The sequence below is a fragment of the Clarias gariepinus genome, chromosome 22 (assembly GCF_024256425.1).
Source record: "Clarias gariepinus isolate MV-2021 ecotype Netherlands chromosome 22, CGAR_prim_01v2, whole genome shotgun sequence".
In the NCBI taxonomy this organism is placed as follows: domain Eukaryota; kingdom Metazoa; phylum Chordata; class Actinopteri; order Siluriformes; family Clariidae; genus Clarias; species Clarias gariepinus.
This window is the reverse complement of record NC_071121.1, coordinates 28,692,141-28,712,276: the sequence shown is the minus strand read 5'-3', so window position 1 is coordinate 28,712,276 and position 20,136 is coordinate 28,692,141. Positions and strand designations below refer to the sequence as shown.

Here is a 20,136-nt window from a genome sequence, read left to right as displayed (position 1 = left end):
TATTTGATAATCAAATTAGAAGCATTGTAGGGAGACCACACACACACACACACACACAGGCACTTCCGTTCTGAAAGCAGTTGTGCTCTGGACTCCTGCTTGTCACTTCCTGGTGGTGGTTGGGTTGAGTTCAGATTAAACACCGCTCTGCGTCTAAACCTGGAGGTAAAACACACTTTTATTTTCCACTACATATGATTAAGTGTTAAAGTGTTAAAGCATGTGTGTGTGTGTGTGTGTGTGTTCAAAAGAGAGAGGTGTGTGTGAACTCAAGAGTTATTCTGTAAACAACTGAGTTATTGACACTCGACACAAACTCCATGAGAACTTTAGTCTTAAAGCAAAACTGTAGAGACTCTGATTTAGTGCAGATCTCAGCGTGCAGCGAGTCCCAGCGTGTCGAGGCAATAATTAACTCCAGGCAGGGGGACGCTCTTTATAGAGTAACTCACAGGCAGAGGACACGCCGAGCCAGGACAGCAGAGCCAGAACTAATGGGCTTCTGTTACATAAACAGCATTCACATTTATATACGTGTGTGTGTGTGTGTGTGTTAGTATATATCCTGTATATATACAGTACATGTATACATTTCTAGAGTTGTAGTGTTGAATTAATACCTAGTTAATGTTAATACCTCATACACATTTCATGTTAGTATTTTATTTATGATGTTTCCTACGTTTTCTTTAAGTGTTTAATGTAATAACCAAACAAACAAAATGACACAGTATTGAAACTCTTAGCATAGATTTAGATTGTGTGTGTAATTAACCGTCCTCTGGTGTTTACGCGACACCGTTATGTCATGCGTCTGAGAGAACATCACACTGGCGTCTGTGTAAGGTTTTCAGTAATTCACTGCGAGTATAGCCGACTGTAAATTTATTTATATTTAAAGTAAATTAATGTAAAACATATACCATAAGGTATGATAAAATATTTCAATTTCTTATCATTAATTTCCCCCTTTTTTTTACTTTATGTGTATCTAATGTAAAACCAGCTGTACAGTATATCACTAGTATTTTCTATAGAACAGGATTACAGAAAAAAAAAATTTCCCTTTTTTTTTTCAAGTCTGTCTTAAATCCAAATCCCAGCCGAGACTCATATGAAACGTCCGCAGGTCCGCCGAGCTACATCCAGTTGGGATCTTTCAAAGCTAACTTATTTATTCCACCAGAACTAGCGGTATGCTAAATGAAAGCCGTAAGTTTGTAATAAGGATTCCAACCCGATGTAGCTCAGTGGGACTGCAGAAGATTCAGATGAGACATACATACATACATTTTAATATCTACGCTCAATATTATTTTTTATATATGATGTTTTATATACAGTGATTTGTTGTTTTAGACATGCTTTATAAATAAAATTTACATACTTACATAAGTACAGTCACCTGTAGTTCATATGGTGTGTGTAATGATGGACCATACACTCACGCCCTGACGAGTGATACGAGTTCACACTTTTGTACCCTGACATGTTATCACTTCTCAGGTCTAAAGAACAAAATATATATATATACACACACTACCGTTCAAAAGTTTGGGGTCACTTGCAAATTTCTTTGTTTTTGTTTAGTGATTTATTTTCTCCATTCTACAACAATACTGGGGATTTCAAAACTATAAAATAACACATATGGAATTAGGTAATTACATAACAACAACAAAGATAACAGTTAGTTGTTATTTTAAGACACAGAGGTCAGCCTTTCTGTAATAGTTCATTTGCAAAATTTGCAAAATCCGTCCAGCACCATAATGAAACTGTCTCTCATGAAGGCCGTCCCAGGAGGGCGAGACCAAAACCTACCTCTGTCTCAGACCAGAAGTTCATTTAGAGTTATCAGCCTGAAAAATGACCAATTAAAAGCACCTCAGATTAGAGGCGTTATGAAGTCTTTACAGAGCAGAAGTAGCAGAAACATCTCACCATTAACTGTTCAAAAGAGGATTAATGCATTTTTTGGACGCCTTCAGCCTTTACAATGTAGAAAGAAATAAACATCAGGAACCATCATGGAGTTAGAGAGTGTTCTAAAACTTTTGAACGGTAGTGTATATGTATTTGTAAAGTTTTTCTTCAAAATGTTACTCTTCTAAATAAATCTGTGTGTTTTCTCTCTCTCCCCAGCCCACGTGTATGAGTGTTTGTAAGCGTGTGTGTGTGTGTGTGTGTGTGTGTGATGTAGATGGCCGATCCTAACGCGTTCAGAGCTGAGAGATGAGTTTCGAAACCATTCTGGAGGAGACTCTGATCAAACGGTCGCAGCAGAAGAAGAGAACTTCACCACTCAACTATAAGGAGCGAGTTTTCGTCCTCACCAAGAGCAGACTGACGTACTACGAGGGACGCGCCGAGGTCAGCGCGTGCACACCTTCCTGCCGTATTACGCCATGTTTCACTTCTCACTTTAATTTTTCATGGACTTAAGTCAGGATTTAGAAATACTGTTTCTTCTGATATTTAGAAATTCAATTTGTATTCAGTTCTTCAAAAGATTATATTAATAAGCAATAATCATTTAATAATCATTAATTATTACTCACTCACTCATCGTCTATACCGCTTCATCCTGTATTCAGGGTGGTGGGGGCCCGGGAGTCCGTCCCAGGAGACTTAGGGCACGAGGCAGGTGCCTGAACAGGGTGCCAGTCAATCACATGGCACACACACACACACACACACACAGAAATACACACACATACACACACTCACACGTTCATTTTAAACTGAATATAAATAATTCCAAAGTTGAACATTTTGGTTTATAGCATAATTAACAGTTAATTTAAGGACGAAAGAAGCATAATTATATAACTCTGTGATTAGTATTTAACTAAAGTTATTTATTTATTACTTTATAAAATACACAAATCTCAAAAGTGTTGTACAAATGTTTATTAGTGTGATGTTATTTCTCAAAAGCAGTCAGGTTCCTGTAGATTGGGGGACCTGCATCCAGTCCCCACAAGTCCACCAGTCCCAGAATGTGTGTGTGTGTGTGTGTGTGTTTTCATAATAACTTCATGCCTTATAAAACTCCAAAAGGTTCTCAAGTGGTGTCTGTGTGTGTGTGTGTCTGTGTGTGTGTCTGTGTGTGTGTGTGTGTGTGTCTGTGTGTGTGTCTGTGTGTGTGTGTGTGTGTGTGTGTAGAAGAAGTTCAAGAAAGGCTCCATCGACCTGCAGCGTGTGAAGTGTGTCGAGATCGTAAAAAATGGAGGTTTGGTCATCCCATGTGAAAACAAATACCCCTTCCAGGTAATTCAGCATGGTGTACTGTGGGTTATATGACTAATCACACACACACACACACACACACACACACACACACACACACACATATATACATATACTGTATACACACAAACAGTGCAGGCCATATTCAACATTAAGTCTCTTGTTGTCTTTTTGTCTCTTTTTTGTATTCTCAACCTTTTCTTCCTCTTTTTCATCCCTCTCTCCCCCCCCCCCAGGTGGTCTATGACACCAACACTCTATATATCTTTGCTCCCAGTAATGAGAGCAGGAGTGCGTGGGTACAGAACATGAAGGAGGGTCAGTTTACAAACACACACACACACACACACACACACACACACGCTGGATGATGACACTTAGCTAATTTTTCATTTTTAGTTTTAACAGCAATCTTTTTCCGCTGTGTCGATGAATCGATGACATCACATCCTGCTTTCAGAAGCTCAGTAGGAAGTCACACTTCACGCTGTGTGTGTGTGTGTGTGTGTGTGTGTGTGCAGTCATGTGTTTAAAAGAAGAACTGAACTGAGAAACTGAAAGAGGAAGTGCAGGCTTTATGTTCCATCCAGATAAAAACACTGGTCCACCTCCGTTCATCCTGATTATTCATCGCGGGTTCGACACTGAGACAGATGCCGCGTCTGGTCCGATCTGCTGATCTGATTATCAGGCCCTCAAAATCTGTGGCCCCGCCCACACACCCTGAGACGGGGCGTCAGGCGGAAAGTCATTAAAAGGGCAGATTATTAGAAACTGCTGATCATGCAACTGATAAACTGGGTGAACAATTGCATTACTAAGAAGTTCTGATGAATGAAGCGCATGACATCAGGAGCAGAGGCGGAGTTGAAGAATAAATGGAAAAACTTGTTATATTAGTCAATGTATGAAGACAAATATGCTTCAGAAGTGACGCAGGTGCGCAGGAGATCTCTCGGGTTTACGCGTCTGAGAGGCGAGCGTCAGTAAACATCCTTCATCCCTCATGCACATGAGGCACTTGAGCGATTCCCCTGACTGGTCCTGTGGAGAGCCCGGTGCTCCCTGCAGACCTGTGTTTAGGATCACAGTTGCAAGTTTATTCAACATGTGGCGAAAAAAATTAGTGTGAGGGTTTTCTGACGTTATGTGAACGTGTCTAAATCTCTTACATCTCTCTTTTTTTCGATGTCATGTGTCCTTAAAACAACCCCCTCACTGCGCTTCCTCATTCCTTATATGGTAATACTTCCTACGGCCCGTGTCCAGACTTATGCAACTTCCTGTGGCTCACTGGAAGCCTTTTGTCTAAACTGTGCATGCGAATGCGCTTCCTATCGTCTGCCTGTCTCTACGTCTCAATAGGAGACATGCTCAGGCACATTCAGACATGTTTTGATATATGAAGTGTATACATATATATATATATACAGTATATACACTTAAAAGATATCAATAGATCAGCAAACTAATTTTACTTCACATATCCCAGTGTAACTGGGGTCAGAGCGCAGGAGGGTCAGGCCTGATACAGCGCTCCTGGAGCAGTTAGGGTTAAGGGCCTCACTCAAGGGCCCAACCTGGTGGAGCTGGGGATCGAACCACCGACCTTCCGATCAGTAACTCAGTGCCTTAACCCTGTGAGCCACCACTGCCCTGTATATAGATATATATATATATATATATATATATATATATATATATATATATATATATATATATATATATATATATATATATATATATATATATATATATATATATATATATATATAGATATATAGATAACCCTCTTAAATAAAAATTGCAGTTTTTAATTTATGATTTGATTTTTTAAGAGGGAAAAAGCTGTCAAGATCTACATGGCAATATGTAAAAAGTTATTTGCTAAATCATATATTTAAATAATATAAAAAAAACTAAATATATATATATATGGTGGTGTAGTGATTAGCACCGTTGCCTTGCATCTCCAGGGCCCAGGTTTGATTCCCATCTCTGTGTGCATGGGGTTTGCATGTTCTCCCCGTGCTTGGTGGGTTTTCTCTGGGTTCAAAGACCTGCAGATTAGTGTAATTGGCGTTCCCAAATTGCCCATGGTGTGTAAAGGAGTGTATGAGTGTGTGTGTGTGCCCCAGGATTGGCAACCTGTCCAGGGTGTATCCCGCCTCGTACCCTAAGTCTTCTGGGATGGGCTCCGCCCCCCTGTGACCTTGAATACAGGATAAGGTGGTATAGATGATGAGTGAGTGAGTGAGTGAGATATACTGTACATACATGGGATCAAGACTGTGTGGGGTTAAGATAGAACAAAACAATTTTAAATAACAGATTCATGAGATCAAGTGTTCTTATGGTTGTTTCTAGACCTATCTGTGACCAATAGTAATAATAATAATAATAATAATAATGATAACATGACCATTTAAAGAGCTTGCCTTAGTTGTAAACACTAGAATGTCTGTAGTTCCCTAAAATAAAAGAAAAACCTGTAGGGCTTAACTTTGTTCTGTCATAAACAAGTTCTCAATAAATATGTGAGGTTAGAAAGAGAGAAGGACGCAACAAAGCAGAACAGTTAGCTCGCTTTGCTTATCTAGTCTAAGAATAAAGCTAGTATGAATCTAAGCGTGTCTATAAATTGCATCGTAGGCGTGGACTTTACATTCTGTCTCAGAAACTAAAACATGTGCTGGACGCGCCTACAAGAGGCAGAAGTTTCTTATCTCCCCATAACGTCAAAGTAATGTGGACTTGAAGTCAAACACATGCATGTCTCAGTTACACACGCCTCTGACCGTCACCTTAAGCACACGTTCCTTCTCCTTGCAGAGATAAAGAACAACCCTCAGGTCATGGAGAAGTTCCACCCACAGTTCTGGCAGGGGGAGTGGCTGTGCTGCGGCCAGGAGGATAAACTCGCTCTGGGCTGTGAGGAATACAACATGTTCGGAGACAGTGAGGCAACACACACACACACACACACACACACACACACTCACAGTTAATCTTATGAGGACTTTCTTCTAAGTGGCAAATAAACACTATACTATATCTAAACCTCTCCGCTGATATAAAAGTATAACAGTGATGGGGTGAAGACCAGAGGTGCAGGAAGTGAAATGTGTTTATAGGTTCGAGGATCTGGAACTACAGTACTATGGGTCAGTCATGTCTTTCAGTAAAAGCTTCACAGTTATAGCGTTATGGAGTTGTACATGTCCATGTTGGTGTCAGTGTTGATCTTGTTGTGTTGCCAGCTGATGCTGAGTGCCTGGGGCTCCTGGACTGTAGTTAGTCTGAAGCCCTCATCCCTGATAATATTGACGGTTTTTTTTAATATATATTAATTTATCTGATGTTTGTTTGGTTTGACCCATGACCCATGTGCGCCGCATCGGTTGCCTGAGTGCAGCAATGCTTAGTGTGCGGCCCCTAAATTAAATAAACACAAATAAATACAAAATGCTTAAAAACCCTAACCTCAGTAACCAGCACTATAGCATCTATGTGGAGATGGTCCAGGTCATAAACACACACACATACATGCACACACACACGCACGCACGCACACACACACACACACACACACACACGCACACAAATACAAACAGATTGAATTTAAATTTGCCACATTTCTCTTTTCCTTTCAGTTTCACGGAAACCGCTTCCCCCCATTCCTGGTGCAGAGTTTGAGACAAAAGTAAGTAATCTAATAATACACACACACACACACACGCACAATTTTTTTTTCTTTAATAAAATGACTTTTATATGATACACTTAATTATTTACATGATATTAATTAAAGTATAGTTGTTGTATAGTAATTGTTTTAGTTGATTATATGCTACGTTTTATTGTAATATGAAGCATCTTGGCCTAACATCCTCTACATCAGAGCTTCTCAAACTTATTTAGTCTCATATACATTCTAGTCTTTTCCCTTGTTAAGAAAAGTCTAATTAGTTAAATCAGGTTTGCTAGGAGTTCCTAAGGCGTTCTAAGACTCTTTAACTGAAATCACAGTGGATTGAATGTGAACTGCACGTATACTCAATTACTACATCCCTGTTTGTAATTCACACAGTTATGAGTTTGGTTTGTTATTTTTGGGAAGTGGTTTTGGTGTGAAATGTGGAGGTCATGGGGTTCTCACACACAAAACCAAATATGACTGAAGCTGAAGCGTCCATAAAATTACCATAAATCTACAGTACTGTGGTGGACAAAAGTATTCGGACCACATATGACTTCAGGTGTTTTAGCCACGCCTACTTTTAACAGATGAATCAAATCCAGGAGAACGCAGACAGATATTAGCAGTAGAATGAGCAGATCTGTAGGACAGCGTGTGTGACATTTCTACTGTCCTAGATCTTCCCTTGTTACCCCTGTGAGGGTTATTATGGAGAAGTGTTTAGGATCTGACGGAGTGGGTCTGCTGAGTGCTAAAGTGTGGAGAAGTCACCTATCTTCTGTTACACTGCTCAGTACAGAACTCCACCTCTGATGACCTGTGACATTAGGAGCCTAGAAGATTTCATGGCTGAGCAGCTGCAGACCCGTACCTATACTGGAGTGAAGTGAAGCACGGACACTGGCCTCTGGAGCAGCCGGAGAGTCTTCTCTGGAGTGATAAGACACACATAGAAATTTCTGAGTTTGGGTTTATCAGAGGAGTCTCTGTTTGGTGGAAGAGTCTGAGACTGGTGGAGCTGTTTGGGTTTGGTGGCGAAGTCTAAGTTTAGCAGATGAGTCTGGGTTTGGTGAAGATTTCTAATGCTCCTAATGCTAAAGGACACTATCACATCTTACACAGCTGTGTCCATCGAACGACATGGCACAATTTTGGGGCAGAACCATTCCTGTTCCAGCAGGAGCGAGCTCCAAAAAGAGGGGCATGTCCAGGTCTTTTACTGTCAAGCTGGAATAGGACATCCTTCTAAATGGCAAAAAGTAATATTTCTGTTTTGTCTGAATTTCGTAAGAGAAAATTATTGCCCATCTAATCTTTTATATCTTGGACACACTCAGTTAATCTGTACAACATGGATATTTCACCTGGGTTTGATGAGATGTATAACTGGGTATCATCAGCATAGCAGTGGAAACAAATCCCATGTCTTCTAATGATGTTACCCAACAGAGGCATGTATATGGAGAACAGCAGAGGTCCTGAAACTGATCCATGTGGGACTCTGTATTTCACTTGCATTACACCAGACAGTTCATTTAGGTCTACAAAATGATATCGATCAGACAGGCAGGATCTAAACCATTGTAATGCCTGTCACTTAATAGCGATGTGATTTTGAATTTATAAACCTTTTTATCTAAAAACTTTTAATTTAGTTTTTCTCCACTTTTGCTTTAGGTTATGGGTTGCTCTCTTTAGGGCGCGAGTATGAGTATTGAACCATGGTGCAGGTGTTTTATTCCTCACCTTTTTTTTATTTGATGGAAGCAACAGTGTCTAGTGTGCTTATAAAAACAGTGCCTATGCTGTTAGTTCATTTATTCAGATCATCTGTACTCAGGGGTCTAGAAATGTGTTGGGACAGATTCGGCAGATTACTTATTAATCTGTCTTTGGTGGTCGGATTAATATTTCTACCAAGTCGATAACGTGGGAACACACAGCTAATCTGTTCTACAGGTAGAGTATATACTAAAAGGTGATGGTCTGTGATGTCATCACTTTGAAGTAAAACCTCTACAGTATATTAGTAACATTTATACCATGGGATCTAGTGTATGATTAAAATGATAAGTTGGTCCATTTATGTTTTGTTTAACCCCAAAATAATTTAGTAAATCCATAAATGCAAGTCCTAAAGCATCATTTGCATCATCTACATGAATGTTAGGGTCTGTACACAGTGGCCAGAGCAAGATATAGCAGGGATTGATTGTGTATGTCAGTGTCAGTTAATGATAAGCACTTTTAAGGAGTTAACCCTAGGTCCTGCTTTCTGGGTAATAGTGAGTAAATTGTTGTAGATAGTTAAAAACACCCCCTCCATGACAAGTTTTGAAGGGGCTCACGCTTTTAGAAATATCCTGATGGTGTAAACTCATTCAGGCCAGTATATTCATTTGGTCCAAGCCAGGTTTTGGTGAGGCAGAGTGCATCAAGACTATAACCTGAGATCATTTCGTTAACAATAAGTGCTTTAGACGCAAGGGATCTAATGTTGAGAAGCCCAAACGTTAAAAGTAGATTTTGGTCTCCTATTTGGTCTTTTTCTGGTTTTAAGGATTTTATTCTTTGTTCTCACAGTTCGGGGGACAGACACAGTTTCTATAGAACGAGATATGTGTGCACTTGTATCAGTGTGGTGATTTGTAGCATGGACACTATAATTGAAATCTGAGGTTTACCTTACCTTCAGCCAGATGCTGCTCCAACTCTGCTAGGGTGCATGACTTTAATTAACATAATTCTTCAGAATTTCTGTAAATCCATTTTCGATTGATCTTAGTAAACATTATTATACATATTTCAAGGTACTGGAATTTAGATTTTCATAAGCTGTGAACAATAATCACTAAAATAAAAAAATTTCACTTTACATCTGTTGAATCTTTACAATATGCGAGTTTAACTTTTTAAACCATAAGTAAATTAGAGATGCATCTGTATATCACTGAATTGTTATCAGGTTATTGGTATTTTATATCAGTCAGCTTTCTTCTTCATAATTGTCTCTTGCAGTCCCGGCGCCCACTGCCACAGCCTCCCCCTGACCAGGAAGAGGAGGAGCCTAAAGAGGAAGTAGTTATCGCGATGTATGATTTTGAAGGAACAGAAAGTCAGGACCTAACGCTACGTCAGGGTGAGGAGTATGTCATCATCAAAAAGTGTGACCTTAACTGGTACCAAGCACGCGACAAATATGGGTAAGCCTGTGTGTGTGTGTGTTTAAGTGAATCGATAAGGTGATAAGTACAGTAATACAGTGGAACCTTGGATTACGAGCATAATTCATGCAGAAGGTGGGCTCATATTCCAAAACACACGTAAACCAAATCAAATTTTCCCATAAGAAATAATGGAAACTCAAATTATTCGTTCCACAGCACAAAAAATGAATACATAAAAATAATTAACACAAAATATTTTTTAATATTTTAAAAATAAAACAAATTAACCTGCACTTTATCTTTAAAAAAAGTAAAAAATTAATTTAGACAAATAAGAGTTTCTGTTTGTGAGTGCAGGCGCTGTGTGTGTACGTGTGTGTGTGTGTGTACAGCCAAAGGTAAAAGCCCCTCCCCCATCCCCCTTCTTGTCTTACACAGTTACCCTTCCTCCACTCTTTTCACACATGCGCGCACACAACGAAAACAGTTTTATCTGAAAAATAAACAAGAAATATCTCTAATGACACTCGATTTAGCGACACACTAACGGAATCACTGCTGTAAAGTAAAAATAAAACTAATTAACCTGCACTTTACCTTTGAAAAGAATTGCGACAGAGCAGTGTTTCTGTGTAGAGCAGAGAGAAAGAGTGTGTGTGTGTGTGTGTCTGTGAAAGTGAAAGTAGGATGGGTCTGTGTGTGTGTGTGTGTGTGTGTGTAAAGGCAAAAGTATGAGGGGTTTATGTGTGTGTGTGTTTGTTGGGGGTGTCACGGTGTCCAATGACGCGCGCGCACACAGACACAAAGAGCAGCTGATAGAGAAAATGGATCTTTAACCTCTCTAATGAGACTTGCTTTTGCTTTACATGCGCGCTGTACACACACGCATACAGACACAAAATAAAATATGTTTTACACACACACACACACACACACACACACACACACACACGTGGTCACAGTGTTATAGTAAACAGTACACGCGTGCACGGATGTTGATTATACCAGTAAGAGACGAGCACTAAGACCCAGCAGGGGAGACGATTACCCACAATTCCGCAGCGCAAGAGAGAGAAAAACCGTTGGCTCAGTTGTGATCACGTGACGCTCCGCGTCAAAACAAGAAGCGCGTGCGTGATACATGATACTCGGTACTCGTAGACCAAGACTTGTTCTGGAACACTCGCAAACCGCATTACTCGCAATCCGAGGTTCCACTGTAATAATGTTGATTATATTTTTGCTTATATACACTATTGTAAGATCTGTGTGTGTGTGTGTGTGTGCGTGTGTTCAGGAAAGAAGGATACATTCCCAGCAACTACGTAACTCCAAAGCAGCCGAATAATTTGGAGCAGTTTGTGTGAGTTAATAAACAATAAAATAAAATTAATAAAATTAGTTTAATAACAATCAGATGTAATTTAATTTAAACATTCATTTGTGTGTGTGTGTGTGTGTGTGTGTCTGCATCGTCCAGATGGTTCTGCAAAAATGTCAACCGCAACAAAGCAGAGGGGCAGCTAAGGAAAGAGGTGTGTGTGTGTGTTTGTGTGTGTGTGTTTGTGTGTGTGTGTGTGTGTGTGTGTTTGGAGAAGTGGTGAAAATACCTTCCAATAATAAACATATACACTAAAGCAGTTTGTCTAGACAGTGAGACATACATGTAGGGTTACTGAAACTAGACAGAGATATAACACTCACACTCTCTCTCACACACACACACACGCACACACACAGTTCACACTGAATTAGGGAGTATTGGAATTAATCCATCTCTTGTACACACCCTGCATATGTGAGTGTTTATACAGCATGGGCTGGTGTGCGTGTGTGTGTGTGCGCGTGTGTGTGTATGTGCAGGATAAAGAGGGAGGGTTCATGGTACGAGAGTCCAGTTCTGGTGCCTACACTGTTTCTTTATACACAAAGTCTCTGGGGTAAGTTAAATCTTAAACACACACACACACACACAGACACACACACACACACAGACACACACACACACACACACACTGATTGTGTTGATGTTTGCAGTGATGGAGGCCCAGTGATTAGACATTATTATATAAAGGAGACTCAGACTAAACAGTTCTACCTGGCAGAGAAACACCAGTTCAACAGCATTCCTGAACTCATAGAGTACCATAAACACAACGCAGCAGGTAACACACACACACACACACACACACACACACACACAGTACGCCGCCGTAATATTTGTACCTGATGTGAAGTCAAGGTGTAGGACATTACAGTCATGTGTAAAAGTTAGTACCCCCTCTGTTCATTCTGTGTGTTTTAAGTAAAAACTGAATAAAAATCATCTGATCGTAGTGAGTCTCAGTATTTGGCAAATACAACCTCAGACCAACAACAACATATAACGTTCTTTCCATAGTGCCATTATTTATTGAACAAAAAAGAAAAAAAAACATTTGGGCAATACTAAGTACCCCCTTACACAGGATTTGATAGGGTAAATTACAGCCAGGTGTTGATAATCTTAAGATTAACTGATGATCAGCAGGAGTGCAGCGCTCTATACAAGCGGAGGTTTTGGCAGTTTGCTGGTCTGGTGCGTTCAGGTGTGAGTTAACACAACAAGGCCAAGAGGGAAAAACTGTAACAACGCGGGTCTTGTGAGGGACAGATCAGCAGGAAACCTGAGTTCTGAACAGGCGGATCTGAGGGCACTCTCGCGTCGCTCTTTCTATTGTAAAAAAGACATAAGCAGTGGTCTTAGAGAGGCAAGTGTTGCTGCACCTCAATCTGGAAACAGTTCTTTTTTTATCCATTTTCAAACAATTTGTAGTTCCACTTTCTAAAAAGAGAAAGAATATTCACAAGTGGAAAGCAATCAGTTGTGGATCTTCCCAGGAGGGGACGTCCCATCACATTCACCCCAAGGACAGACCGTGCAATGCTCAGGGAAATACAAAAAACCCAAGAGCTACATCTCAGACCCTACACTGAGCATGGTACATTTAAAATTCCATGACAGTTAGACAATTAGAAGAAGACTGAATGAGTACAGTTTGTTTGGACAGGTTTCCAGGACTCCGAGAGAGCCAGGTCTTTTCTGCCGAAAAAAAAATGAAAGCACAAATGAGATTCACAAAACTATATCTGAACAAACCACAAAGCTTCTGGAACAACATCATATGGACAGATAAGACCAAAGTGGAGTTGTACACAATACCTGGGCACCCTGCAATCACTGAGTCGACCATGAACTCCTCTGTATACCAGAGTATTCTAGAGACAAATGTGAGGCTGTCTGTCTAACAGATAATGCTTGGGAGAACTTGGGTCATGCAACAGGATAATGATCTGAGCACATCAGATCTACATCAGGATGGCTGAACAATAAAGGAATCAAGGTTTTGGAGTAGCAGAGTCAAAGTCCAGACCTCAGCCCAACTGAAATGCTGCATCACATCTTAAAGAAACTGTTCATTTAAGTATGCCCAAAAACCTCATCGAAGAGCTCTCTGAAATTTCAGGAAAACTCCGTGCACGTGTTTCCTTCTGTAGATCAGATCACAAGGGAGCGTTAGAGAATTCTCATTCAGCCCTAAACTGTAACCGTGTAACAACATACCAAGATACAGCACAATGATCACTCTACATCCAGCTGACTTGATTTGTGTGTGTGTGTGTGTGTGTGTGTGTGTGTGTGTGTGTGTAGGTTTGGTGACCAGATTGCGTTATCCAGTAAACAGCAATAGCAGAGCAGCACCCTCAACAGCAGGATTCAGCTACGGTCAGTCTCTCTATCTCTGGTTCTGCTGGTTCCTAATGGGTTTTAATGTAGTTCTGGTGGTTTGTAGAAGAAGGGGTTTTATTGTGATGGTTATCTGCTCATGAACTGAAGTCTTACTGGGTTGTAGTTGTGTTGTTTTTAATAGTCTACTGACACCCTATCTACTGAATCTAATAAGCGCCCATTAAGCCTGTTCCAGTTATGTGATGGAGATCTGCAGAGGCTTTTTAATGGACTATAATAAAAGTACAAACATTCGGGCCTCCGAGTGGCGCAGTGGTAAAGTGCTCGCCCTATCATCCGGAGATCGCTGGTTCGAACCCTGGGTGATGCTGTAACCTCTCACACCCGGAGGTCTAGAGAAAGCTGATTGGCCGAGCTCTCTCAGAGGGGAGGGATGAGAGGTACTCAGTGCTCCCACATTCATCACGGCTCTACAGCCAATCAGGGGCGTCTGTGAGCTTGCGCTGTGTGGAAGGAGCAGCTAGCGCTTTCCTCCGAGTGTGTTACTCCAGTACTGAGCAAGCTGTTCGAAAAGATGCGGTCAGCTGGCGTCACGTGGTTCGGAGGAAACATGTGATAGTCTTCGGCCCTCCCACCTGAGTGGTAGTAGCTTAATGTGGGAGCCCCCTAGTGACGGGGAGGAATTGGACACGACTAAATTAGGGAGAAAATTGGGAACCCCCCACACCCAAAAAAAATATCTTTAGCCTGATCAGCCATAACATTACAACACACAATATTAGGCACAAGATAGGTTTTCCTTGTGCACCCCGGGGCAGCTCTATGTCTTGTTGGCAGTGGATCCTTTGGGTGCTGTAGGGCATGGGACGGGGCCTCAGTCGATTGGGATCTAGCTCTAGCTCTAGCTCTAGCTCTTTGCCTGCTGGGCCCCAGTGCGTGATGTGTAATGCATTGGCTTCTCTGTGGGATCATCCTAAGACTTGGGTGTCCATCATCCTGTCACCAGTTTACTGGAACAGGATTAAAGAACTGATTATCAGTGTTATTTATTCCACCTAGTGATGGTGATCATTTTGTGGCTAATTTCTGTGTGTGTGTGTGTGTGTGTGTGTAGATAAGTGGGAGATTAACCCGTGTGAGCTGACCTTCATGAAGGAGTTGGGCAGCGGGCAGGTCGGGGTGGTTCGACTGGGCAAGTGGAGAGCGCAGCACAAAGTGGCCATTAAAGCCATCAAGAAAGGAGCCATGAGTGAGGAGGACTTTATCGAGGAGGCCAAAGTGATGATGTGAGACACACACACACACACACACACACACACACACACAACATGTTTAAGTCTGTGTACACTGAACAGTGGAATAAGTCATGCATGAATAGATTTCTCCAGACCTCACTCACACAGATACATTTTTATTAAAAGTGAAACGTGTTCCCAGCTGCTCACAGAGTTTTTACAAATGTATTATTTCCATATGGACCAGAGGCGAAGTGTTCACACAGACAAAAGACACAACAGGAGATCTCGCCCTTGTTGTGGAAAGATTTCTTTGCGTAAAGCCGACGTGAGGTCGCCCTGTTCTGACCTTCTCCATTTTATTTCTGCAGAAACTCAGAGGAAGTGGTGAAAAACGTAATGTTGGCTGTGGTGTGGAGTCACATACTTTAGCTAGTCAGTACATCAATTACGAGGTTTCTCTCGGAAACTGAAGAACTTCTGGACATTACAGGATTATTTCTGTCTCATTCTGTAGAAGTTTAGTTTGTTCTTTCTGCTTTGCGTGATATAGTGATGTGTGTGTGTGTGTGTTTGGTGGGGGGGGGGGGGGGTGTGCCCCAGCTAAAATTCCCCTCAGAATATGCATTCACACCTCAACCTCCCCTTGGTGTCAGTGTCGATGTCAGTGAGCTCCTTTACTCTCAAAAGGACAATTGCTCCAGTAGTCATGATGTTCTTCATAGAATACATTTTTAACAATAACAACAACAACATGACCAGATGAAACACCCTGTTGTGTTTGCTTGCTAAGTGCTCCTGTTGCTTTTCTTTACCCCAACCTGCATGTATGTTTCTGTTTTTTAGTAAAAAGTACTGTTTATAAACGATGGCTGTCATGATTGCGAGGTGAAGGTGCATGCAGGTGCAGATCTTTTATTATCCAAAGTGCAAACACAAACAAACATCTAAGAAACACAAGAATCATGAACTCGACGCACAAAAACGATACGATGAAAAGCTTCATAATAAAGCATTAGAGAAGACAGGAAGGTGAGATGAAGGTAAAATGAGACCCTTTTCTACTCGCTGGTGATAATGAGTCATTTTGGTTTTACGTGACTATTAACCCTCAGAACAGCAGTTCTTTTTTTAATCATTGCATGGGAATGAAATTTGAGGTGCATTTTTAAATGTCTGGAGCTCATGTCATATCCTTTACTTACAGCAAACATCAGAATAGCGGCTTCTTTTCTCAGCTGTCTGTAGACCGCGGTTACGACCTTCACTGTTTTTTAATCTTCCACCACGTCGCATCGTAACGCTGAGAGAAAGAAAGCTAAGTGTCACTTGGGCCGTTGCTTAGTGAATGCGTGTAAAGTGAACGGTGCATGCAGTGATGCTGTTTGCTGGATGTATTGATGTGAAAGTTCAAGAGAGGTGGAGGTCTTGTCCCGTTGGTATAGAGTGAAGTCTCCTCAGGTTCAGTTTTCGTGGTGCTTTTCTAACAAACCTATTCTACTCCTTAAAAGATGCCTCAGTCAACCCTCAATCCAAAGGTGGTTTAGATTGCTATGAGATACTCAGACTAAACCGTGTTTCTGATGTGCCACGCCCATCATTCCTGAGTGCGGACATGAGCTTCATGAGAACCCTAACGGATCTGTTCCATATCAGACAAGGCTGATAACTGGCTTTTCACCCTAGGGCCTATGATAGAACCCACCCCCTCTGGAGGCCCTAGTCCTGGGGGTCTGAACAGTTGACCAGTCAGGTGTCTTTAGGTGTGTGCTGTTAATGTTTCTCCTTCCTGCTGGCCTGTGACATCTACAGAAGCAGCTGATCTGGACTGAACCCCAATCACAGAGCTGCTTTGTGGTCTCATTGACTAGCTTGCTATCAAATCTCACTGTGTATGGACAGCTGCAAGGTGGACTTAGTATGTCTCATCATAGGTTCTTGTATGAGATATCTAATTAGTGTGTATAAACCCTAAAATGGAAAAAAACCCTAAACAAGATTAAACAATGATTTTTTTGCACAATAAGAATAACTTAATAATTTGATGCAGCAGTGAGATGCTTAAATACCTGTAGAAACCTGAGACTCTTCAATATCAAAACACACGTCCATTTGTCCTGGTCTTTTTAAGATTAACTAACTGTCTGCTTTTGGTGATTTTACTCCCAGGAGTCTGTCCCACCCCAAGCTGGTGCAGTTATACGGTGTGTGTACGCAGCAAAGGCCCATCTACCTGGTGACGGAGTTTATGGAGCTTGGCTGCCTCCTAAATTACATCCGACAGCGCAGAGGCACATTCAGTCCGCAAAATCTGCTCAGCATCTGCCACGATGTGAGCCAGGGCATGCAGTACCTGGAGGCCAACCGCTTTCTCCACCGCGACCTGGTCAGTGCATCGCAAGCGACTGTCTAAAGAAGACTTTACTTCCTTTGTAAAAGGGGTGAATGTAAGAAAAGTTTAAATGTCTATCCACAGGCTGCTAGAAACTGCCTCGTCAGCGACTCGCACGTAGTGAAAGTGTCAGACTTCGGAATGGCCAGGTACGCCTGCCTCGAAATTTACACCTAGATACAGATAGGCCTGCCTCGAAATTTACAGGCATACATGTGCAACTGACTCTAAATGTACACCTGACTCTAAAGTAACATCTGTATACATCCACAGCTGACTCTAAAGTAACATCTGTATACATCCACAGCTGACTCTAAAGTAACATCTGTATACATCCACAACTAACTCTAAATGTACACCTGACTCTAAAGTAACATCTGTATACATCCACAGCTGACTCTAAATGTACACCTAACTCTAAAGTAACATCGGTATACATCCACAACTGACTCTAAATGTACACCTGACTCCAAAGTAACATCTGTATACATCCACACCTGACTCTAAAGTAACATCTGTCTACATCCACAACTGACTCTAAATGTAACCTGACTCTAAAGTAACATCTGTCTACATCCACAACTGACTCTAAATGTACACCTGACTCTAAAGTAACATCTGTATACATCCACAGCTGACTCTTAACATCTGTCTACATCCACAACTGACTCTAAATGTACACCTGACTCCAAAGTAACATCTGTATACATCCACAGCTGACTCTAAAGTAACATCTGTATACATCCACAACTGACTCTAAATGTACACCTGACTCTAAAGTAACATCTGTATACATCCACAGCTGACTCTAAAGTAACATCTGTCTACATCCACAACTGACTCTAAATGTACACCTGACTCTAAAGTCACATCTGTCTACATCCACAACTGACTCTAAATGTACACCTGACTCTAAAGTAACATCTGTATACATCCACAGCTGACTCTAAATTTACACCTGACTCTAAAGTAACATCTGTATACATCCACAGCTGACTCTAAATTTACACCTGACGCCATAGCTGTCTCTTTTTATTGTGTTTATTTTCTTATTTAAATGTTATGAGGCTTTGACGGGATGAAAATGTAAAGAATTTCCAATCTGCATTATATAACTATTCTATTAATATTATTATTATTATTATTATTATTATTATTATTATTATTAAGAGATCTATAGAAACATCAGATAGACACTGACTTACAGCACCTCCTATTTCAGATACGTCCTGGACGATCAGTACCTGAGTTCGTCAGGAGCCAAGTTTCCAGTGAAGTGGTCTCCACCTGAGGTCTTTAACTTCTGCCGATACAGCAGCAAATCAGACGTCTGGTCCTTCGGTGAGGTTTTGAGTTTCTGTGACAGACTGAGTTTTAATTAATGCCGTAAGTTTATAGAATTAAATATTAAACATGGTTAAACAGTTTTTTTATAGTGTGATATTGTAGATGATACAATGATTTAGCCTCATCATGCTCTGAGGTGTGTTAGTATTTAGATTAGCGCAGGTTAGCGAGCCTAAACTCCTGCTAATATTCTTGGTGGTGACCTCAGGTGTGTTGATGTGGGAGGTGTTTACCGAGGGAAAGATGCCCTTCGAGCACAACTTGAACCACGAGGTCGTGTCCATGGTGATGCAGGGTCATCGTCTCTATCGGCCCAAGAAAGCTGCGCCGCACATCTATGACATCATGCAGCAATGCTGGCAGGAGGTGAGACTCCGAGGAACCCGCGGTTCCAGGACGAAGGGCTCATTATGCAGAGCCTGGATCCAAATCATTCAATCATTTTACAGTTATTAAGAAAACAAGCATAAAAACAATCAGTTTAGGGAAATTAGACATATTCATCATTTTATAAGCTTATTAATAAATTTATACGTTTGTAGAGTAACGAAGTGTGTCTTTAGTACCGGGGAAAACACACTGCAGGGTTTAACACCAATATGAGGAGGGTGTGTGGTGTGTGTGTGTATATGTGTGATCATAACCACAGGAAACGTGTGTGTGTGTGTGTGTGTGTGTGCAAGGTTGTTTCAGCTTGCATTGCTTTCGTTAAGGTAGTTAAGCTTTAACATTCACAATGCTGTTTCTATCTGTCTGTCTGTTTAGTAAACCCTAAATTTGTGAAATTATTTTATTTCATTTGTGTTTTTTTTCACTTATAAAAGAAGTTATGAAATAATAATTATGGTTAATAAGTAAATGTATTTATTTATAAGTGACGTGAGGTTTAATAAACATCACAGGAATCATCTCAGGCTTTTTAATCGTCATGAAAAAAGGTTATTTCTATATTTCCTGCTTTTTAGAGACCAGAGGAAAGACCATCGTTTCGACAGATCACACAGATGATCACGGATGAGCTGGAGACAGATAGCCCCGCCCCCTGATCACTGATTGGACGACAGGTGTAACTGCTCAAAACTCTCCTCAATGAACTGCACATGTGACTGATGGAAGCGTCCAGAAACATTCAGTATGAAACGTTGCTGTACGTCAGTACAAGTGTGTGTGTGTGTGTGCGTGTGTGTGTGTGTGTGAGTGTGTACACGCTTCATTCTGTACATTAAGCATAGTAATGTGACTGTGTGTATAAGCATATAATAAAATAAAATTTTAATAACTGCAGTGCTGCTTTGTGCTTTATTTTATTCCAC

At 40.9% G+C, this 20,136-nt stretch overlaps 1 protein-coding gene across 1 annotated transcript; it reads left to right on the top strand.

Annotated features, from left to right (window-relative positions):
* The first annotated feature begins 19 nt into the window (after positions 1 to 19).
* Positions 20 to 20,107, top strand: tec (tec protein tyrosine kinase). The gene is made up of 18 exons (XM_053482448.1): positions 20 to 165; positions 2,146 to 2,373; positions 3,169 to 3,273; positions 3,489 to 3,570; positions 6,085 to 6,210; positions 6,906 to 6,955; positions 9,971 to 10,155; positions 11,417 to 11,482; positions 11,600 to 11,654; positions 11,983 to 12,059; positions 12,157 to 12,284; positions 13,811 to 13,885; positions 14,964 to 15,135; positions 17,254 to 17,470; positions 17,561 to 17,625; positions 18,699 to 18,817; positions 19,032 to 19,189; positions 19,789 to 20,107. Exons 2-18 carry the CDS (start codon positions 2,236 to 2,238, stop codon positions 19,867 to 19,869), a joined length of 1,899 nt encoding a protein of 632 aa, XP_053338423.1. The 5' UTR covers positions 20 to 165; positions 2,146 to 2,235; the 3' UTR covers positions 19,870 to 20,107.
* Positions 20,108 to 20,136: the final 29 nt, after the last annotated feature.

Coding starts and splice junctions, on each gene's coding strand:
- tec (XM_053482448.1), top strand. CDS start 2,236: ATGAGTTTCGAAACCATTCTGGAGGAGACTCTGATCAAACGGTCGCAG. Junction 12,060..12,156: donor TTATACACAAAGTCTCTGGG/GTAAGTTAAATC, acceptor TGATGTTTGCAG/TGATGGAGGCCCAGTGATTA. Junction 12,285..13,810: donor CCATAAACACAACGCAGCAG/GTAACACACACA, acceptor GTGTGTGTGTAG/GTTTGGTGACCAGATTGCGT.